At 44.5% G+C, this 24,306-nt stretch overlaps 1 protein-coding gene across 1 annotated transcript in view; it reads right to left on the bottom strand.

The window, feature by feature from the left end:
• LOC136699415 (sphingosine kinase 1) overlaps nucleotides 1–24,306 on the bottom strand; it is a 32,356-nt gene that overhangs the window by 4,039 nt on the left and 4,011 nt on the right. Inside the window, exons 2-4 of the mRNA XM_066674117.1 lie at nucleotides 7,584–7,733; nucleotides 3,273–3,367; nucleotides 1,850–1,965 (exon numbers count right to left, since the gene is read on the bottom strand). Of these exons, the coding sequence (XP_066530214.1) occupies nucleotides 1,850–1,965; nucleotides 3,273–3,367; nucleotides 7,584–7,733 (361 nt within the window). The remainder of the gene's footprint in view (nucleotides 1–1,849; nucleotides 1,966–3,272; nucleotides 3,368–7,583; nucleotides 7,734–24,306) is intronic.

The following is a 24,306-nucleotide window of genomic DNA, read 5'->3' as shown; positions in this document are numbered from 1 at the left end:
TCTAGTGCAAAGCAAACCGGATAAACATATTATATTCAATCATTCATTCATTCATTCATTCATTATCTGTAACATTTATCCAGTTCAGGGTCTCAGTGTGTTCAGAGCCTACCTGGAATCATTGGGCGCAAGGTGGGAATACACCCTAAAGGGGGCGCCAGTCCTTCACAGGGCAACACAGACACATACATTCACTCACACATTTACACCTACGGACACTTTTGAGTCACCAATCCACCTACCAACGTGTGTTTTTGGACTGTGGGAGGAAACCGGAGCACCCGGAGGAAACCCACGCAGACACAGGGAGAACACACCACACTCCTTACAGACAGTCACCCGGAGGAAACCCACCCAGACACAGGGAGAACACACCACACTCCTCACAGACAGTCACCCGGAGGAAACCCACGCAGACACAGGGAGAACACACCACACTCCTCACAGACAATCACCCGGAGGAAACCCACGCAGACACAGAGAGAACACACCACACTCCTCACAGACAGTCACCCGGAGGAAACCCACGCAGACACAGGGAGAACACACCACACTCCTCACAGACAGTCACCCGGGGGAAACCCATGCAGACACAGGGAGAACACACCACACACTTTGGTCTTGGCTGCACTGCAGCAAAAACACTCACAGACATGCATGCATCATGCATGAATTTCCCATCATAAGTTTGTATAGGATTAGCAAAACAGCATCATATCTACCTCAGGGGAAAAAAAGTGAAATATAAAAAGACTAGACATGGGATTATATATGTATATGTAAGTACAGACACACACACACACACACACACACACACACTTGGGAAAAGAACACAAAGCTCAGACCCTAACTCTGCTCTCCTGCCTCTCCTATCTCTTATGAGTTATGTTAAACTCTTCCCATTGGGCCATTGTGGTGATGAATAGCAGAGCTGCTGTCCAAGATGGTGCTTAATTTCCTGTGTCCCATGCATAGAAATGACCCTATTACCACACTCTGCTCGTCAGCACACGTCCACACAGCGAGCGACATGCAGGCTCGGGGCCAAATACCAGTCAGATTAATGAGAATCCAACTCAGGAGTCCAACGGAAATGGCAGCAACCTCACACAACACTAATTTCATGGTGATTATTCAGTGAGGGATTGTCTGATTAGATAATTGCACTGTTTTTTTTTCTAAACAAATCAGCTAAATATGGGTGTTTTGTTCCCAGAATAAACTGTGTAATGGGATGTTGTGTATTAGATGTTATGTGTAATGGTGTAGTGTGTAGTGGACCAGGGTGAACCGTGAGCATTGGAGCAAACTTTCAACTTAAAGGAACACTCTGTAAATTTTTTACTTTAAAATTACAGCTTCAAATTGTTGTGACGCTCCACTGACCGGTAATAGAGAGAACAGAGCCTCTGTTATTGTTACACTGGGCTCAGCACCTCAGGAACTACACTATGTAACATTTGGAGGACCCCCCCCCCCCCCCTTATTGATTTCAGTACAGAGCAATAAAAATTAATTACACTAGAGGGAGCCCGAGGAGCAATCAATCAATCAATCAATCAATCAATCAATCAATAAATATCTTACCTAGTGTTCCTTTAAAGATACAGCAAGCTTCCAACCAAATCTCAACAATGAAATATGATTAAAACATAATATAATAAAAAATTTAGAAAATGTCATTTTAGGGCCTCAAAAAAGTAGTCCCACTAGCAACAAGCCCTGAGGGACCCCAATACCATATTTATATAAAAAAAACTCCATGCCTGTGTCTACACAAAAACATAAACAACAACAATCAAACCAAGTATAGTCTTTAAAGAGCAGTGTTTATTCGCAGTGTACTCACTGTGTGTAATGGTGCACAGATGCAGCCACAGCATTTCCAGAGCCCCCGGGTAAAATGCCCAGTGGAGTGCAGATTGCCTCCTCCCAGTCCTCTCTCTCCATCAAACCATTGATCACCTGCAGGACAAAGCAATACAATCAATCACATCTAATCCACCATCCCAGTCTTACAGACTTGGCTTTACAGTACATATAGTTCACATTTTTGAATGGCAAATCATATTAATAATACTAATTAGTGCACATTAATAAGCAATATCTATTGAATATGTCTAGTAATTTGTAATTTGTAATTTTTACAATAATTTGTAAATTGTTTATTGTTGTCAATATTTTTGGCGTATACACATGGGGTGGCGCAGCAGGTAGGTGTCGCAGTCACACAGCTCCAGGGACCTGGAGGTTGCGGGTTTGAGTCCCGCTCCGGGTGACTGTCTGTGAGGAGTGTGGTGTGTTCTCTCTGTGTCTGCGTGGGTTTCCTCCGGGTGACTGTCTGTGAGGAGTGTGGTGTGTTCTCTCTGTGTCTGCGTGGGTTTCCTCCGGGTGACTGTCTGTGAGGAGTGTGGTGTGTTCTCTCTGTGTCTGCGTGGGTTTCCTCCGGGTGACTGTCTGTGAGGAGTGTGGTGTGTTCTCTCTGTGTCTGCGTGGGTTTCCTCCGGGTGACTGTCTGTGAGGAGTGTGGTGTGTTCTCTCTGTGTCTGCGTGGGTTTCCTCCGGGTGACTGTCTGTGAGGAGTGTGGTGTGTTCTCTCTGTGTCTGCGTGGGTTTCCTCCGGGTGACTGTCTGTGAGGAGTGTGGTGTGTTCTCCCTGTGTCTGCGTGGGTTTCCTCTGGGTGGCTGTCTGTGAGGAGTGTGGTGTGTTCTCCCTGTGTCTGCGTGGGTTTCCTCCGGGTGACTGTCTGTGAGGAGTGTGGTGTGTTCTCCCTGTGTCTGCGTGGGTTTCCTCCGGGTGACTGTCTGTGAGGAGTGTGGTGTGTTCTCCCTGTGTCTGCGTGGGTTTCCTCCGGGTGACTGTCTGTGAGGAGTGTGGTGTGTTCTCCCTGTGTCTGCGTGGGTTTCCTCCGGGTGACTGTCTGTGAGGAGTGTGGTGTGTTCTCCCTGTGTCTGCGTGGGTTTCCTCTGAGTGACTGTCTGTGAGGAGTGTGGTGTGTTCTCTCTGTGTCTGCGTGAATTTCCTCCGGGTGACTGTCTGTGAGGAGTGTGGTATGTTCTCTCTGTGTCTGCGTGAGTTTCCTCCGGGTGACTGTCTGTGAGGAGTGTGGTGTGTTCTCCCTGTGTCTGCGTGGGTTTCCTCTGAGTGACTGTCTGTTCACAGGGCAACCACTCTGGACTCACCAACTCACACAAAGACCCACAAGAGGCACTACTCGCTGTTTGACATTGAACAGTGATACTTGAACCCTAGTGCACACACACACACACACCTCAAACACAAGGCCATCTCCTGAGAGAATGACGATGGCACTCCACTGAGAGAGATCTGCATTCCTCACCAACTCACGAGCATGATTCTGATAATCTGAGAAGTACAGAGACAGAGAAAGAGAAAAAGTATTAGGAGAAACACACAAACGAATGACACAAGACAATGAAAGAGGAAGAGAGAGTGAGAGAACCAGTGAAGAAAAGAAGGGAGGAACCGGGGGAGAGAATAGAGGAGTTAGGAAACAGACAGAGAAGAAGAGAATCAGAAAATTGAGAGAGAGAGAGAGAGAGAGAGAGAGCAGTAAAAAGGACTCTTCTCAGTGTCTTTACTATAAAGACAGATGATGTGGATTATAGAACAGAAGGATCCAGTTTCTTTTCATCTGAACCTGTAAAACGAACCCGTCCCCTCATCCATCCGCTTTAAACCCTTCAGAAGCTCCGCTGTGCTCTCTGTGTGAAGGCAGTGATGAGAGGAATGTGGATGGCTTTAATTTCATTCTGTTTTATTGGATAATCCTATTGAGTCGGTGTTTCTCCATCACTGGATAACTGAGCCGTCAATCAGGCTTTCAGCAGCTTCCACAGTCCAGGAGTCAAGGGCATTTAAAGCCTCTCCCAAGAGGCAATGGGCTTTATCCTAAAACCACAGACAGCAATCGACTTTGGTGTAGATTTACGCTCATGCGGCACAATTTACGGACAAAAGACGCAGCCATAATTCATCAAACCAGCTGCGTGCTTTTAAAAGGACAGTGTCTTATTGTTTGATGTATTTATTCACAGTGAAAAAAAGGTCAATGAGGTTATATAAAAAGCTTAAAAATGCCTAATAAAGTGTCCAGTGAGACTAAATACATGTGTGTTAGTGTAGTGTATGTTTAAGTGCACTCATACACACTGTATTTGTGTATGCATGCGTGTTTATTCATGTGTGTGTGTGTGTGAGGCAGAAGAATATGGGTCAGCGTGCTGGCTGTGTTCCTGCAGCTGGCTGCTCTAGTGCTTTGTAATTATTAAGGCATCTCTGTCTTACCAGATTAACCCACCGAAACCCAGGAGCAAGTCTGCACTTACGCGAGTGTATCTGTGTGTTTATTTTATAGCTGTGATAGTAAATGTATCTGCAGCATGTGAGTAAATGCCTTTAAATGTGTGTGTATGTGTTATTTGTTGTATTTACTCTCAAAGGTTCCTATCTCCATTTAATACACATCAGGGGATCACCACAGCACTGACTTCTTACAGCTGTGTGCTTATGAAGACAGAACAGTGACCTCGGAGTGAGGTGAGAGAGAGAGGGAGAGAGGGAGAGAGAGAGAGAGAGAGAGGGAGAGAGGGAGAGAGAGAGAGAGAGAGAGAGAGAGAGAGAGAGAGAGAGAAGAGATGGATCTGCGGTTTCAGCCCAAGGAAAGAAGAGCTGAGTCAGTCTCCTCCAAGTGGTAGACAGTGAGTCCATCACTGCTCTCTCTCCCTCTCTCTCTCTCTCTCTCTCTCACACACACACACACACACACACACACACTAAATGTCTTCGGATATACTGCCTACTGCCTCTCTCGATCATAAAAATGAGCTGCTGTTTCTCGACTTCTCCACTGGGAATAACTGACTGCACATATCAGCTTGGACCACACACACACACACACAAAGATGGAAAGATGGGATGGTCAGACAGAGTGATAGAGAGAGAGAGAGAGAGAGAGAGAGAGAGAGAGATGTTGACAGTTCAATAATTTGCACCTGACTGAGAGGAGGTTCGCTTCTGAAATCAAGATGTAGCACTGACTCTTTAAAAAGGCTTTTCCAGCTCTTCTCCCATTTACCACCATTAGTTCTGGCCTTTTACCAAAAGGTTACCCAGAGTTCATTGCTCCTGCACATTGCTCTGCATAGGCTTTCTTGTCATCTCAAGCATTATGGCAGCACAGCTGTATATCACTTCAAAATACTACTAATAAGATCCACGTGGGTTTCCTCCGGGTGACTGCCTGTGAGGAGTGTGGTGTGTTCTCTCTGTGTCTGCGTGGGTTTCCTCCGGGTGACTGTCTGTGAGGAGTGTGGTGTGTTCTCCCTGTGTCTGCGTGGGTTTCCTCCGGGTGACTGTTTGTGAGGAGTGTGGTGTGTTCTCTCTGTGTCTGCGTGGGTTTCCTCTGGGTGACTGTCTGTGAGGAGTGTGGTGTGTTCTCCCTGTGTCCGCGTGGGTTTCCTCCGGGTGACTGTTTGTGAGGAGTGTGGTGTGTTCTCTCTGTGTCTGCGTGGGTTTCCTCCGGGTGACTGTCTGTGAGGAGTGTGGTGTGTTCTCCCTGTGTCTGCGTGGGTTTCCTCCGGGTGAGTGTCTGTGAGGAGTGTGGTGTGCTCTCTCTGTGTCTGCGTGGGTTTCCTCCGGGTGACTGTCTGTGAGGAGTGTGGTGTGTTCTCCCTGTGTCTGTGTGGGTTTCCTTCGGGTGACTGTCTGTGAGGAGTGTGGTGTGTTCTCCCTGTGTCTGAGTGGGTTTCCTCCGGGTGACTGTCTGTGAGGAGTGTGGTGTGTTCTCTCTGTGTCTGCATGGGTTTCCTCCGGGTGACTGTCTGTGAGGAGTGTGGTGTGTTCTCCCTGTGTCTGCGTGGGTTTCCTCCAGGTGACTGTCTGTGAGGAGTGTGGTGTGTTCTCCCTGTGTCCGCGTGGGTTTCCTCCGGGTGACTGTCTGTGAGGAGTGTGGTGTGTTCTCTCTGTGTCTGAGTGGGTTTCCTCCGGGTGACTGTCTGTGAGGAGTGTGGTGTGTTCTCTCTGTGTCTGCATGGGTTTCCTCCGGGTGACTGTCTGTGAGGAGTGTGGTGTGTTCTCCCTGTGTCTGCGTGGGTTTCCTCCAGGTGACTGTCTGTGAGGAGTGTGGTGTGTTCTCCCTGTGTCCGCGTGGGTTTCCTCCGGGTGACTGTCTGTGAGGAGTGTGGTGTGTTCTCTCTGTGTCTGCGTGGGTTTCCTCCGGGTGACTGTCTGTGAGGAGTGTGGTGTGTTCTCCCTGTGTCTGCGTGGGTTTCCTCCGGGTGACTGTCTGTGAGGAGTGTGGTGTGTTCTCCCTGTGTCTGCGTGGGTTTCCTCCGGGTGCTCCGGTTTCCTCCCACGGTCCAAAAACACACGTTGGTAGGTGGATTGACGACACAAAAGTGTCAGTAGGTGTGAATGTGTGCGTGAATGTGAGTGTGTGTGTGTGTGTGTTCCATCCAAGAGGAATAAGAACAGGCAAAGGAAGGCAGTTTTGTACATTATCCATGTTCCAAATTATCCAAAGCTCCTCCTTTGATTAATCACAGTCAGTCAGTCAGGGAGCACAGAGCATGACATACATATGAAGCTGAGTTAAATCTGTATAATTGTAGAAAACAAGCCCACTAGCCCCCTGAATCCCTTGCAGCCCCAGCGTCTCAAGGCCCTAGGTCTGATTCTCATGTCATGTCATTGTCGGAATAAAGTTGGGTGTGTTCTCCCTGTGTCTTTGTGAGTCTCCTCTGGGTGAAAGCTACGTGAAAGTGTTGTGTCTGCATGAGTAACTGTGTGAGTGTGTGACGCCTTGTGATGGACTGGTGTATTCTGGGTAGGCCTGGGACCCACTGAGACCCTAATTAGGATCACGTGACACCCGAATCACAGAAGATGAATGTCCCTATTTCTTACGACTGGAAATTAAAGCTCATTGGGTGCAATGACAGCAGAGCACTTCCTTAGATTCAGATTCTCTAACTTTCTATGGCCGTGCTCCCACATTAGGAGATCTAAAAGAGGCAAAGGCCTAAAAATACTGCATCTATATTTAACTCCCGATGTGTCTCTGGCTGTTGATGGCAGAGTGTTCTCCCGCAGTGTTGTGCTCACTGCTTCCTGACAGATTTGGGGTGTGTTTGTCTGCTCCGCTTCAGGGCGTCCCTGATTGAGTAAATAAATAAATTTGGGAAGCGTACGCTGTGTGGTTTTGATCTGAGATTTGCTGGAGGTTTTGAGTTAGCTGTCAACCCCAACTCCAAACATGACTAATGATTGGTCTTACAGGACTGGGCTTTATTAACACAGACTGTTTATTACTGCCAACGACGTGACTGAGATCAGTCTATTTATCTATTGCATCTTTGTTTATTTGCAGGTCCACCAAATACCTTTCATCTGCAGTTAAAATGAGAGAGAGAGAGAGACAGAGAGAGACAGACAGAATGAGAGAGGGACAGAGAGAGAGAGAGAGAGAGAGAGAGAGAGAGAGACAGACAGAATGAGAGAGAGACAGAGAGAGAGAGAGAGAGAGAGAGAGAGAGAGAGAGAGAGAGACAGAGAGACTGACCTGTGGTGATGAGTGTATGTGGAACAGCAGCCTCAGTCAGCATGCGCTGTATGGGGCCAGTGTAAAGAGCCATGGCCTGACCCTTCCCACTCAGAGGATTCACCAAGACCATCATCCTCCTCGCTCTACACACCTGAGTGTAGTGGCCACCTGAAAGAAACAGAGAGAGAGAGAGAGAGAGAGAGAGAGAGAAAGAAAGAAAAACAGAGAGAGAGAGAGAGAGAGAGAAAGAAAGAAAAACAGAGAGAGAGAGAAACAGAGAGAGAAACAGAGAGAGAGAGAGAGATTGTCAAAAACAACAGATACAAGAAACAGATGAGAAAAATACTAAAATATAACCAAAGTAGAGACTCATATTGAGTTTTTCATAACAATAAAACTGTAAATATTGTTAGCAGAGGAGCATACAATGGTTTAAGTAGCTGATGAATAGCTGAATGCTCCATCCATCCTAACACAGCACTTTGAGAATAGAGCGATTATCAAAATATGCACCAAATATATAATCAAGGCTGGGTGAGTGTGTGATGCCCTGCAATGGACTAGTGCCCTGTCCAAGCTGTGAACCTTCCTTGCACCCAGTGATTCTGGGAACCCTCCAGACCCACCACAACCCTGAGCAGATGTTGAGTGAATTAATATATAATAAAATTAATATGGTTTATATTGTTTATTATATAATTTGAAAAAAAAATGGCTTAAGTTTGAATACCCTGGATAAACTGTGTTTTGTTGATTTTCTAAATGTAAAAAGATTTTTTTTATTCGCTAATTTGAAAATATTAATAAATATATATATTTAAAAAAAGCTAAATCCACAAAATATCACAGAATGTGCCATAGCTTCATTAAACTCTTTCATCTGGTTCCTATCACCACCTCTTTGAAAACTTCTGATAAAGAGTGCGCTTTCCAGGCATAACTAATGTATGTTTACTAAGTTTTTACTGTAGAGAATGTGTTCTCATATTTTCAAATCTGGAATATATAGCACTTTCTAAGTGTTTATTTCATAACGTAAGCTTTTACATCTATTTATACAGCTGTATGGACTTTCATTCATTATCTGTAACCCTTATCCAGTTCAGGGTCGCGGTGGGTCCAGAGCCTACCTGGAATCATTGGGCGCAAGGCGGGAATACACCCTGGAGGGGGCGCCAGTCCTTCACAGGGTGACACACACACTCACATTCACTCACACACTCACACCTACGGACACTTTTGAGTAGTCAATCCAACCAACCAACATGTGTTTTTGGACCGTGGGAGGAAACCCACGCAGACACAGGGAGAACACACCACACTCCTCACAGACAGTCACCCGGAGGAAACCCAAGCAGACACAGGGAGAACACACCACACTCCTCACAGACAGTCACCCGGAGGAAACCCAAGCAGACACATGGAGAACACACCACACCCCTCACAGACAGTCACCCGGAGGAAACCCACGCAGACACAGGGAGAACACACCACACTCCTCACAGACAGTCACCCGGAGGAAACCCAAGCAGACACAGGGAGAACACACCACACTCCTCACAGACAGTCACCCGGAGGAAACCCACGCAGACACAGGGAGAACACACCACACTCCTCACAGACAGTCACCCGGAGGAAACCCAAGCAGACACATGGAGAACACACCACACCCCTCACAGACAGTCACCCGGAGGAAACCCACGCAGACACAGGGAGAACACACCACACTCCTCACAGACAGTCACCCGGAGGAAACCCAAGCAGACACATGGAGAACACACCACACCCCTCACAGACAGTCACCCGGAGGAAACCCACGCAGACACAGGGAGAACACACAGCGGGAATCGAACCCACAACCTCTGGAGCTGTGGAGCTGTGACAATACCTGCCCCTGTATGGACTTTGTGACTCTTAAAACAGCAATAACATTCCATACATCTTCATCTGTGCATCTGTGATCAAGCCTGTGAAAAGTTTTAATTAGACTTGAGGAACGTCTTATATTTTATTCCCTGTTTAACGGAATCCCTCTTTTTCTCATCGCTCCTGTGGAGTGCGGACAGATGGAGGCTGGCAGCATTGAAGGTGTTGATCACACTTCCACGAAGAGTGAAAAAAAAAATCACATAACTCACTTCTCACATTGATGCCTTCATTTTCTTGTCAGTATCTGCCACCTGAACACTCAGACTGTGGCTCACGGAGGTACACCACTGGGCTTTACCAAATAACTCAAAAGAATATTCTGTTTGGTTTTTAATCAATTTTAAAAATATTACAATCAGAATTCTAAAAATTAAAGAAGAAAAAGATACAAAAACACAGTAGACAAAGTCAGCTTCAGGGACATTCCTACTGGACAATTCCCACTTCAAAGTGCGGTTACTAAGAGATCCTGCTTTGAAAAAAACGCTCCCCACAAGTTATTTTCTTCTCTGGCTCTTCTGGCACATGAACACATTCTACAGAAAGGTAGACACGGCTTGCAAATTTAGCAGGGCAGACTTTCATTTAGATGTGTGACCTGGCCACAGAATGACAGGTAATCGCTTGATGCACTGAGGCTGACCTCAACCCTCGCAAGAGATCAAACTGACATGGAACAGACAGTTCAGACACTGGGATTAGACAGGGGAGAGAGAGTGAGAGTGAGTGTGAGAGTGAGAGAGAGAGAGAGAGAGTGAGAGTGAGTGTGAGAGTGAGAGAGAGAGAGAGAGAGAGAGAGACAGAGAGAGAGAGAGAGAGAGAGAGAGAGAGAGCGAGAGAGGTATGTAGAAAGTTCTGTTTAGGAAAAATGAGCCACAGGTCCAGAAGGACCCTTCAATTCTTTCTTTTCAATCTTCTTTTGTTCAAGTCAAAAAAGTCAACCTTACATAACAGTGAAAGGCAGCCCTAGACCGGTACAGACTGGAGAAGTTGTATTATTATATCATTCTCATATGAGGAATTCCAGGTCTAAGCTGGATATCTTTATGACAAAAATGAATGGTATTTTTTGATTCGCTGCTGTAGTGATGTATTATAAACAAACAATTTCAAAATCCCAAAACATTTCCATCCAATAATTCATTATCTGTAAGTGCTTATCCAGTTCAGGGTCGCGGTGGGTCCGGAGCCTACCTGGCACAAGGTGGGAATACACCCTGGAGGGGGCGCCAGTCCTTCACAGGGCAACACACACTCAAACATTCACACCTACGGACACTTTTGAGTCGCCAATCCACCTACCAAAGTGTGTTTTTGCACTGTGGGAGGAAACCGGAGCACCTGGAGGAAACCCACGCAGACACAGAGAGAACACACCACACTCCTCACAGACAGTCACCCGGAGGAAACCCACGCGGACACAGGGAGAACACACCACACTCCTCACAGACAGTCACCCGGAGGAAACCCACGCAGACACAGGGAGAACACACCACACTCCTTACAGACAGTCACCCAGAGGAAACCCACGCAGACACAGGGAGAACACACCACACTCCTCACAGACAGTCACCCGGAGGAAACCCACGCGGACACAGGGAGAACACACCACACTCCTCACAGACAGTCACCCGGAGGAAACCCACGCAGACACAGGGAGAACACACCACACTCCTCACAGACAGTCACCCGGAGGAAACCCACGCAGACACAGAGAGAACACCCCGATATATTTCATACAATGTTAATTGTTGTGCCAGATGTCGCCGCATCCTCTGAATTATGAGGTTGCTATGGAGTATAAAATATGAAAATTACTAAATGTAAGCACACTGAACTGACCACAGGAAATAACAACACCATCAAAATACCCCACACATACCAGCAAGCATATGACCAAGGTGGTAAATTAGATTCACTGTCAATAGCTGAGTGCCTTTTGAGTAGCTGGTGTTATAATTCGATAGTGTTTATATTTAACGATGAACTTACTTTCATGCGACGTCATTTCAGTACACAACAGTGTTACTGCTCTATTAACGTAGACACAGCAGTGTTCATATTCCTTAATGACCTCACAATGGATTCCACGACATTCCACGCCATGCTTTTGAACCTTACTGTTTACAACAGGACTAGAGAGCAGCATTCGTGAGATGGACGCTGACTGCAGAATGATTCCAGAGATCTTTAGCTTTAGTAATGTGCTTTCATTTATGAAGAATTTGAAAGCAGGAAATCTGATCTGAGTTCAGCTTCCATTAGTGCACCAGGGTGGTGGTCACTGTGACGGCTTTCAGACAGAAACACTGTAATGCTCAAATCAGATTTGAGCTTTTTTTTTAAGCTTAATCTGATTTGCGCATCTAGATGAGTTGTTTTCTGATGATCTGCGGAAAAAAAAGGGATAATCCTTCCTGCTTCAATCCATGTAATGCCATTAAGCATAAAGAAGGAAATCAGGCACAAATTAAACAGATATGAAACAAAGCAAAATGCATGCCTCTTTATGATTGTTTTGTTATCTCCTGCACAAAGAGCCGGTTAGCCTCATGCAAAAGGACTAGGCATACTACACCTCCAACTAACAGCCTGCTTTCTGATCCAAACGTACTAATACACCTATAATGAGCAGCCTGTTAGCTTACCACAAATCAGTAGGCCATTTTGTCTCTATCATGCAGGATAGATATGTTCTCTCAAAAACATTACTACAGCTAACAGGCTGCCCAGTAAACAAGGAACGTCCCTGGACCTTCAAAATACGTCTTAAAGTAGTCTGTCCATCAAGGACATATTTTAAACGTCAATGGACGTCCAAAATCCACCTTAATACGTTCGTTAAGTGGTGACCAATCGATAACGTCAGTGGACGTCCAAAACGCGTTTTATACAAGTAATTTATTTATTTCGGGACCAATTAATAACGTCAATGGACGTCCACAATACGTCTAATAGTCGTCTTTTCAATGTCTGTGTGTAAGAGGTCTGCCTGCTTAGCCACCCCCAGTCACTAGAGGGAGACAGAGACACTCTTAATTTGGGGCAATTGGTTCCACCTGGGCTACCCCTACTTAAGGGAAGCCAACACACACCTCAGTGCTTAGTCTTGGGTTTCACTTTTCAGAGTGCTGTGCAAGTCTGGCTGGTGATTTGGTAAAGGCTCTTGAGTTTTCTCCTGGGTCTCTCTCTATCTTCTGTTTCTCCACCAGAGCTTTCTCTCTGGTTTCTCCTGGGATTCAATATTATCTTTTCTTTACCATTTTTAGTATAAATAAATAATTAGAAATAAGTTGTGTTCTATCTTTAATTTCTTTTGTCTCATCTTGTCCCTCCCTTTTGTTTTGGGAAGCTCTCTTGCCTTTGTTTTCTTTTGCTCAATTCTGAGCTGATCAGTTTTCCCCTGACATCTTAAGTTTTCCTCTCGTGTTTCATTTAGTCTCGGTGTTCCTAACCTCCAGAGTTAGGGTTTTTTGTGTGTCTCTGCACTTGAGGCCTATTTCTCTAGTGCTCTGTTGGTGGCTTGCCCTGTTTCAATCCACCCCTGGGTGAGCTGCCACATTACACTGTGTTTGGACGTCTTTTCAACTTTCATTTTCAACCTTAAGAGAACGTTGATTAGACGGCAGTCATTACATTATTTCAACGTTGAATCAATGGCTAATTGTTTACTGGCTAGTACCATATCCCTTAAACATTAAACACTCTAAAAACTCTACTATGCTTATAACAAAGACCATGAAACAGCAAAAAACTTCTGCCTTGTCCAAAAATGATCTATATATTGTGCTGCATTAGTTTATTTATGTGCTATAGTTCAATATTGATCTCTTTGCCCATAAGCTTTATTAGCCAGTTAGCTTAGCCCTTTCTACACCTTAAACTAATAGCCTATTTGCTGTCCTAAAACATAACTACGCTGACAAAACTTTTCCCATTACCCTTCCTGGAAACCTTGCTACACCACCAGCAACAAAACAGACTGTTAGCCACATCCAAATCTCTGCTTTCATACAGAGTCTGTGAGCTTCATCCAAAACACATCTCAGAAAAAAGGTAGCCATTTTAACCTTTTGACGTTCCTTGCATTGGCTTCAGCTTTTAGACAACAACACCCATTCACAACCATATACACAGAAAATGAAAATGCTACTAGTATAATTTACAGACGTTGTGCCAGTCTGGAGACGAGGGTGGTGATATAGCGGCAATTGTCGGTATCAGTTAATTCACATAGGTGTCCCGTGTACTGATGTATTTCACTGTGTCACCGTCCTCCACAGGACAGGCATGGGTTCAGCTGCCAACTTGGGAAGGAATGTCTTGTTTTAACATGGAGACCTTGGGCAAGACTCCTAAAACAATTAGCTTATTACCTCAGTGACGTGATTACAGTCTACGTTCCTCTGGAATGTCTGCTAAAACGCCTTTTGATTAAAGTATTGATGTTGGAGGCAGGAAATATGTGCAAAAGTAAGGAGCTGAGCAATAAACAATGGTTCTTCTGCAGTGCCCCCCTTTTGTAGAAAAGAATATCCCAGTAAACAAGGAACGCCCCTGGACGTTCAAAATAGGTCTAAAAGTAGTCTGTCCGTCAAGGACATATTTTAAACGTCAATGGACGTCCAAAATCCATCTTAATAAGTTAGTTAAGTGGTGACCAATCGATAACGTCAGTGGACGTCCAAAACGCGTTTTATACAAGTAATTTATTTCGGGACCAATTAATAACGTCAATGGACGTCCAAAATACGTCTAATAGTCGTCTTTTCAATGTCTGTGTTTGGACGTCTTTTCAACTTTCATTTTCAACCTTAAGAGAACGTTGATTAGACGGCAGTCATTACGTTGAATCAACGGCTAAATGTTTACTGGGATTTCACCACCACCTCCTCCCGATCTGACATACACTTTGTTATTTTTATTCACACAACTGCAACTTCCTGTACAACAAACAAAGTGTCAAATCACCTTTTACAGTGGAATTATTACTAGTGACACATGTGCCTGTGTCCTGTTTTAAAATGTGCTGTACTTGAAGAAGTCTCTGAGACACACAGTACTCATATAAATTAAATTAATAAGTATATGCAAATTAAAGTTCATTCCAAGGCAAGAGCCTTGCAGAGCTGAATCCAAATAGACCTGAACACCAGTGATCTCTCATTAGAATCAGAACGGATGTGTGTACTCCAGCACTGCAATTAAAGCCTCGTCAGCGCTAACGAATTCTAATTAGCAATTAATTAAACAAGTTTCTACTTACCTTAATTCTCACTGCATTTTAAATACTGTGTGCAAGAAATCTCATTAAATTCCTCAGTTCTAGGTCAAGAAACACAGCAGTGTATTTGGCAAAAAAAAACAATGATTTCATAAAAAAACACAGAATATTAAACAAATGACACATGGCTAAAAATAATGACTATTTTTAAATGAACACTTGTGCCATCATTGGGTGCATGGTAAAATATCAAGGTGTGTCTGGATACTTTCGGACATATACATGGTTCCTGTACCACTCGAATGGTTGATTTTATTTCACTACGCTAGGCATGGTAAGGGTTAATCCATACAGCTAAAGACAGTGTTATATGCTGCGTTCTCTGGTTGTGGGGATAAGCCCGGATTCCAGCTCAGAGGTTTCCTGAGCAAATGCTTGCATCCAATCGCAAACGTTGTTATGATTTGGAATCAAGCGGATCCCTGAAGGGATTAGTTATCTATTTTTACTCCTCTTCATTCATATTACTGTGTGTTCGTGTGTGTGCACATTTCAGTATGTGATTTTGTGCATGAGCAGAGTGTTAAAGGTCCTTGTGTGTGTGTGTGTGTTTTCACACCGGCAAGGCAGAGAAGCAGGTGTAGCCCTAAAGCCAGCTCAGCATCATTACTGCACAGCTTCCTTTCTTACTTCACAGCTGCTGGACGTGTGTATGTGGGTGTGTATGCGTTTTTTTTTTGCAAATACCAGTGCATTTTTAGTGGGTGAATGTCTGTGCACATGTGGGGAACCCTCTGGGCTTTTTAGGCCTTCAGAAAAGTCTTAGTGACCCCATGTCTTATATTTACCCTAAAATTACTGCTTCAAAATCATTGTGAGGAATCACTGGGCTGTAATAGAGAGAGTAGAGCCCCTGTCCTTGCTAGTCCATGCTCAGCACTGCAGAAAATGCACTGTGTAACATTGAGGGTAGAAACCTCCTCTCGCTTCCTCCTTGGTTTCAGGACAATACTGTAAAAGTTAATTACACTCTGCAACTACAGGAGGAGCCCAGGAGCAAAAATACTAGCTCCTTTAATGATTTCTGTACACATCTGTCATGCTTGCTGTATTGAATGTCAACACGTATTTCAGCACGATTCTTCGTTCCTTGTTAAATATTTGTTAGAAAATAAAGCCTTGTGTTTTAGCCTTGTGATGGATGGCACCCTGTCTGGGAAGTGGGTTCCTGGAGACCCTGATCTGGATGAAGCTGTTACATAAATTAATGAATGTATGAAAGAAAATGTTCAGTGGACTTCAGGAGCTGAACTGAAGGCCTAATGTGTCAGCTTAACCACTCACCTAATTATGAACTGAGCATGGAATCAGTCAATCAAGTTGAAGTACTTCTTATACTCTCAGTCAAGTACAACGCTCAGCCTCAGTCTTCTCTCAAGTCTGCTATATTCATTATCTGTAAGTGCTTCTCCAGTTCAGGGTTGCGGTGGGTCCAGAGCCAACCTGGAATCATTGGGCGCAAGGCAGGAATACACCCTGGAGGGGGCGCCAGTCCTTCACAGGGCAACACACACAGCTCACACTTCGGACACTTTTGAGTCACCAATCCACCTACCAACGTGTGATTTTGGACTGTGGGAGGAAACTGGAGCACCTGGAGGAAACCCACGCAGACACAGAGAGAACACACCACACTCCTCACAGACAGTCACCCAGAGGAAACCCACGCAGACACAGAACACACCACACTCCTCAGTCACCCGGAGGGAACCCACGCAGTCACAGGGAGAACACACCACACTCCTCACACAGTCACCCGAAGGAAACCCACGCAGACACGGAGAACACACCACACTCCTCACAGGCAGTCACCCGGAGGGAACCCACGCGGACACAGGGAGAACACACCACACTCCTCACAGACAGTCACCCGGAGCGGGAATCAAACCCACAACCTCCAGGTCCCTGGAGCTGTGTGACTGCGACACTACCTTCTGCGCCACCGTGCCGCCCCCTGCTATATTCAGTCCAGTATTATTCTTGATGGTACACAGCCAGCGAGTGGTCAGATATGTTTTTTGCCATTGACAACTCCAAGCATTATGTGCTTTTCAAACAAGATGCTTCACATGTTACCGAAGGCTTAACTTTAATAGTCGTTGTGTACACTTGTGTACTCATGTAAGTGTGAGTCTCTGTATGTATATGTACACTGAAAAAAGTGATGCATTAATTGTGCCCTGTGATGAACCAGCACCATGTCCCGAGTGTGTTCTTGTCTTGCGCCTAATAATTCAGGGTAAAACCCATCGTAACAAAGAAATACATTGCATCAATGCCATTGCCTTTCCACTGACTTTCTTTTGGCAATATCTGTGTTGATGTAATTTATTTTAGTAATGTTCAAATGATGTAGATATTTAAATCAAGCAAATTCAGTGAATGAATGAGTGTGTGTGTACAAATATATTAATGTATTTATGTTTGTACGTGTGTGTGTGTGTACACAGAGATATGTAACTAATCCCCCAGTGTGTGAGCTCAAGGGCCTTTGAGACGACTGATGTGCTGTAAACACAGCAGCAAGAATCTTCACATCTGTGGAAAAGCCATAAACACTTCCCTTAAAGTGATAGTTTGGGGGGAAAACTAATTTTAACACAATTTTACCCTTATTCCAGATGTGGTCAGGCAGTAAAGACATGTTTGTATTTGTTGTGCAGTTTAGTTTCACACTGGTGCTAATGCAGGTAACAAACAGCTAACAATTACAGCTAACAATTAGCATCAGGTATCTTGTTTATGCAGTGCAGTTAAAGTATGCTAGTTCACTACATTTATTTATTCATTCATTATCTGTAACCTTTATCCAGTTCAGGGTCGCGGTGGGTCCAGAGCCTACCTGGAATCATTGGGCGCAAGGCAGGAATACACCCTGGAGGGGGTGCCAGTATTTCACAGGGCAGACAGACATACAGACACACACACGTTCACTCACACACTCACATCTACGAACACTTTTGAGTAGCCAATCTACCTACCAACGTGTGTTTTTGGACTGTGGGAGGAAACCGGAGCACCCGGAGGAAACCCACGCAGACACAGGGAGAACACACCACACTCCTCACAGACAGTCACCCAGAGGTTGTGGGAATCAACCCACAACCTCCAGGCCCTTGGAGCTGTGTGACTGCGACACCTACCTGCTGCACCACCGTGCCGCCAAATTTTCGAAATTAGTTAGTAAAATTATGCAAAATTATGGGTTATACATATTGATACAATTCCAAATATAGGGTTGATATCCAAATCAAGCATATTCTCTGTACAGTCTGTGGAAATGATCAGATCTTTATCTTCTGCCTTTTCTTCAGTAACAGGAAGATAAAAGGGACGTCAGTCTCTCGCTGGTGGCTGGAAGTAGCTGTTGGAGCTGAGATGAACTTGCTGATGTCAGATTAGCGAGGCTTTGTGTAATTAATTCCACTGCACTGCTGCCTGATTGCTCTGAGCCCCAGAGAACCAAAGTGTTCAAAAGATCCCCCCGCCTCTCTCGCTCAGCACCTCTAACTGCTCCATTCAGACAGAAAAACACTAATCCCCACATGTGTCAAGGATTTGTAAGGAGTAGCACAAGACAGAATGAGAGAGTCTTTAACTGAATGAAAAACAGCAAAAAGAAGTCAAAAGAGACGAATGAAAAGATTACATTCTGGACGCCAATTTGACCTTCAAATGATTCAAAGATGGAATCTTTAAAGGCTAAGCAGCAGCTCTATGAAAGTGTCAAACAAATAAATACAGTGGAGTTTGAGTTCCTAACTTGTGTTTATTGATAGTCAGAAAACATGTTATTTCTTACTAATTGAAGGAATAAGGTTTAAAAGACAGTTGGTCCCCCCCCCCCCCCTCCCCCCCACGGTGTTGGGAAACTCTAATAGGCGTCTTGCCTGTGACGTAGATGGTGGACAACACTCTAGAAGCTGCACTTAATTTAATGCAAAATGAGGAAAAGGTGTGTTGTTTTTGGCTGCAATCATTCAATGTACAGTGGGACATCTGTGAACAAATGGCCCAAAGATCCCAAAATATCCAGAAAATGGACTAAATTTGTCCACTTTAAACGGGCACTTTGGAAAGGACCATACGCTCACTCCGTTATCTGTAGCTCATTTCACTGGCGCTTTTCCAACAATATGGGCATGTAAGGACACCAACGAAAGGTGTTCAAGAGCCTCTGTAACATGGAGGTAAACAGGGTAAGGACACTCACTTCGCCTGTTTTAGTTGGTGTTAGTTAACGTTAGCTTGACTCGCTAAACTCGGTGTCTCAGATTATACTCGGCTACGTAGCTGCATTACAAAGGTTTATAGTGTCGGATGAATTCGAGTTCGACTTCGATCACATTTACAAGAATAACGGTACCTCTAAATTTGAGTTTAGCTTATTGCTAGGCTATTGTCATGAATAATCAATTATAATCAACAAACACTTGTTCAGCTGTTGTCCACCAGTGACGTCACGGTTGCGTTCAAGAATTTCCGTAGCGAGCTCGGGTTTTTCCGTCAATTTAATAAAATTGTCAGTTTTAAAGTAAATTAAGCTGCTATTTTCATTTTAATTCATACTTATATCTGTCAGTAACTAAAATAATGTGAAATACTCACGGAGGTCCATTAAGTGGTGCTTAGTCTTTAAAAGCAGTAGTTCAGATGTAAATCTAAAATTACACAATTTCCCCACAATATCCAAATGCAGTCAAGGCCACTGAGCTCAGAACAAATAACAACATAGTGTTTTTACTTTTGAAAGTAATAAGAAATGTGACTAATTACCTGAAGATTCACTGAACACAAACTCCAACTGTAGAAATAACTCCAAGTTATAATAATCCCCTGTGGATACATGTGTGTAAATATTCAGTCATAGCCTGTGAAAAGGTTCTCTCAAGAGATATATATCTAGACCTTCTTTAGAGAGAGGCTTTTTATTTAATTAAATTCATAATGTACTTGCTGTGTAAGCAATATCACAGCAGAGGGAGTGCTGTTATACTCAGTATAAGCCTGCCAGTGATTCGGCGGTAAGGGGCCGCAGGCTGAGTTTTGAAGATAATCCCAGCCATGCTAATATTCAGTAACAGGTGATGTAGATTTTATACAACAGCTCTATAAGTTAACAGTAATAACTGACAATTTTTTGGCTCCACCATTACAACTGGACCTGGGACTAGACAATTGCCCACAAAACACACAAACGATTTTTGGCACACTAGTTTGCTACTTTTTGTAGGTCTACATTACCACAGGCCAACTAATTAGCATCATGTACATTTCTCTGTATAAAGGTATAAACCTCCCGAAGCCCAAGGTTGCTGCTGACCCTCTCGTGTGATACTGATAACGATTAATAGAACACACCAATGAAGCAGGCTAAGGTCCCACTGCTGTTATACTCAATATCAGCGCTCATGGAATGTCTCTTGTGTAGTTGCTAATTTGCAGCAACTAGCATAACACAGTCTAGCAACATCCTAAAGAGGACCATCGTACCCACCTAGGAAGAGCAAGGTCAGTTACACTGTTTTGTCAATTTTCGTTTCTCAGTAATGGCTTCTTACCCGACTTGCACACAGCTACACATCCTTTCAGACCCATGGTGTGTTGACTTATCACAGTAAAAAGAAGGGAAGAAACACCTGTGAATCAAAGCTGGAGCGCGATGTTCATCCTTTCTCTCAAAGATGAAACCTGCACTGTTTGTCTGACTGTGACAGTTTCGGTGGTCTACCAGGTCGTGTCCCATTTTCTCAAAAACTGTATCTTTTTTTTAAACTCTAGTTTTGAAAACCCCTGTTGTGGTGTTTCACAAACCTAAACATCCTCCCATTAGAGGGAGGGAGAGAGAGAGGCTGTTATATTTAGGCAGTGTTTTGACAGACTGTCGGATCCAACTAAGCTCTAGAGAGCGGGTGATGTAGCGTGAATCTTCGATAAATCAATTGGAAGATTCATTGAAATGTTTCGCATGTCTGAATGAACATGACCCATTCGTTTCTGAGCGTGTGGTGAGGCTCAGATTTCTGTGGAAGTAACTGGAGCTACTGCGCAGCTCAGAGGGCAGCGTATCTTCAGGACATTCATTAACAGTATAATTTAGCAATTAATTTCATGGCCAGCCGAATGCCTGATAGAAGGTCCAGGACGTTGATTTGTGGACAGTGCTTTCATTTCAGAGCTGTGTGTGTGTGTTTTCATAAGCTATATGTCTAGTTTATATGCTCTCCATTGACATGCCACACATGAGCCTATGGTCATCAGCCCCAATGCCAAGTGTGGGCCAGAGGGGTAGAAAGGCCTGGCGTTGAAGCAGTTTTCTTCAGCATCAATACCTCACATACAAATGTTTATCTGGCTGGATGCCATCAAATCCTCACAGTAATGTTCTAACATCGCAAAATAGTAGAGGCTATTACAGCAGTAAACTTCCTGTTCCCTTTCATTGGGGCTTCAATAGAGCTGAGTTTGTAGAGGGTTCTAGAGTAATATTCTAGTACAGCAGTAGAGCAGTAGGCCGTTATAGCTCTATAGTAATTGGTTTGAGCAGAGAGTAGCAGTGCGCTGCCTGGCAGTGTGAGCTAAAGCCTGTCAGAACTGCCTTAAAGGCTGAGGAGCCGAGTCCCCGGGGAACAGAGTCCAGAGCTTTGAGAGAGGAGCGAACACAGCCGGGAGGGGCAGGGGGCATGAGCAATGTCAGAAACACAGCATCAGTGTGTGTCACTACAGTGAACCACAGCGGAGACGAGTGACTTTAAAATGGCAATGAAAACTGACCCAGAGTAATGTAAAAATCAAAGAAGAAATCCTGTATTAAAGCCATAGAACTCTCTGTAGATCACAGAAAGGAAATTGGACACACAAAGGCTTTATCTTAAAGGATCGTTAATTAAACAGTACCATATGAGAAAGTCCCAGCCGTGTTAATATTCAGTAACAGCACTCCCTCTAGTGTTATAGATTTTATACAATTCTATAAGTAAACATTAATAAATCACAATGGGTTATGATTTTGTAAATTATTTGCATCATAAATCCACCCACAAACAGTTCTGCAACTATACTGGGACTGGACTGCTGCCAAGAAACACAAACATTTTCCTGCACACTAGCTTGCTAGTTTGTGTAGGTTTACATTTCCACAGGCCAACTAATTTGTATCATGTACAATGACTGAAACCCACCCAAAGCCTAAGGCTGCTGTGGCTGCTTTAAAGCTCCCCTTTAAAACCCTCTCTCATGATATTGCTAAGAGTTAACAGAACAAACATTTTAAAGCAGTTAAACTCAATATCAGATCCCATGAAATGTCTCCTGTTCAGTAAAAATGCTTGACTGAAGTGGAGTGATTATACCATTGTATTATAGTGTAACCTTGGCGCTCATGTTGCCCAGCAACAGTGCTCACTATTAATTTAATATGAAGAATAGTTTGTGTAAAATGTTTTTGAAAAAAATACATCAAAGTGTTTTATAATGACCACTGTTTTATAAAAGAAATAAGCTACTTGCGACTGCGTTACAATGATTTTACCATGGAAAAGGGATTTTTAAGCACTCTCTTATGGCTTATTGCTTTATTTACTGCCAAAATATATTATTTAAACCTACAATAATAATATAAAACCCTACAGTAATTATAAATCATTCATTCATTATCTGTAAGCGCTTATCCAGTTCAGGGTCGCGGTGGGCCCAGAGCCTACCTGGAATCATTGGGCGCAAGGCGGGAATACACCCTGGAGGGGGCGCCAGTCCTTCACAAGGCAACATACACACACACACACACACACACACACACCTACGGACACTTTTGAGTCGCCAATCCACCTACCAACATGTGTTTTTGGACTGTGGGAGGAAACCGGAGCACCCGGAGGAAACCCACGCAGACACAGGGAGAACACACCACACTCCTCACAGACAGTCACCCGGAGGAAACCCACGCAGACACAGGGAGAACACACCACACTCCTCACAGACAGTCACCCGGAGCGGGAATCGAACCCACAACCTCCAGGCCCCTGGAGCTGTGTGACCGCGACACTATCTGCTGCACCACCGTGCCGCCATTATAAAGCATATAGAATTATAATTACATTGCTATGGAGTCACTGAATTAACCCTTTTATGCTCCATGCAGCGAGTCCTCTTCATGGTGATGGCCATGATCAAACAAATGGTTTAGGTTTTAGAGGCAAATCTATCATTTCATAAAAAGGCTGCATTTCCTGGGTGGATCAACCTCATCTGTCCAGTCGGATGTTGAACAAACACACACACACACACACACACACACACAAGCATGAATACAGTGCGCTCTCTCTCCCCTTTCACACACTCATTGCTAGCTTCCCCTGGGAGTGTTGTGCTCAGCGGTAGTTTTGACTTTCAAGTTCACCTTCAAAGCTCACCAAGTAAAATTCTAGATGGCTATCTGCTCAGCCACAGTCTGCTGAACAACAGCAGCCTTCTCCATAAAGATGAACTCGGCACAGCTATGCAAAAGAGAAGCATCTCATTTCGCCTCAGCTTCTCAAAACAGTGCACAGAGGCCCTGCGTTCTTTGAACAGGAGGAATTATACGATCCTCTGAGACTGTGGACAATCGCTAATTTCGCTATTTAAGGAGCCCAGAGTTTCTGTTGTGTGTAAAAGATAAATAGAAAAGAAAAGTATTTTCATTATAAAGTCATCACTGATCATGGTGTAGGGCGGCACGGTGGTGCAGCAGGTAGGTGTCGCAGTCGCACAGCTCCAGGGTCCTGGAGGTTGTGGGTTCGATTCCCGCTCCGGGTGACTGTCTGTGAGGAGTGTGGTGTGGGTGTCCTTCGGGTGACTTTCGGTGTGGAGTTTGATGTTTTCTCCCTGTGTCTGCGTGGGTTTCCTCCGGGTGACTGTCTGTGAGGAGTGTGGTTTGTTCTCCCTGTGTCTGCGTGGGTTTCCTCCGGGTGACTGTCTGTGAGGAGTGTGGTGTGTTCTCCCTGTGTCTGCATGGGTTTCTTCTCCCTGTGTCTGTGTGGGTTTTCTCCGGGTGACTGTCTGTGAGGAGTGTGGTGTGTTCTCCCTGTGTCTGTGTGGGTTTCCTCTGGGTGCTCTGGTTTCTTCCCACGGTTAAAAAAAAAACACACGTTGGTAGGTGGATTGGCGTCTCAAAAGTGTCCGTAGGTGTGAGTGTGTGAGTGAATGTGTGAGTGTGTGTTGCCCTGTGAAGGACTGGCGCCCCCTCCAGGGTGTATTCCCGCCTTGCGCCCACCCACCGAGACCCTGAACTGGATAAGCACTTACAGATAATGGATGGATGATCATGGTGTCTGTTACGATGTATGAACCGTCCTAAATATTCAGCTCCTTAGATAATTGGCCAAAATTAGAAATGCAGGAAAAAAAAACATATTCGGGCAAAACCTCTAGAAATGTCTTGTCACTTACTCAGTGACTCACTCTCTCATTAATTCTTTTACTCATTCAATCACAACCCTAAGGCATCATGCCCCAGTATTGACCAGTGGAGTATAAATATCCCCAGTG

This window comes from Hoplias malabaricus, chromosome 6 (genome assembly GCF_029633855.1).
Source record: "Hoplias malabaricus isolate fHopMal1 chromosome 6, fHopMal1.hap1, whole genome shotgun sequence".
Taxonomy (NCBI): domain Eukaryota; kingdom Metazoa; phylum Chordata; class Actinopteri; order Characiformes; family Erythrinidae; genus Hoplias; species Hoplias malabaricus.
This window is presented reverse-complemented; position numbering and strand designations above follow the sequence as displayed.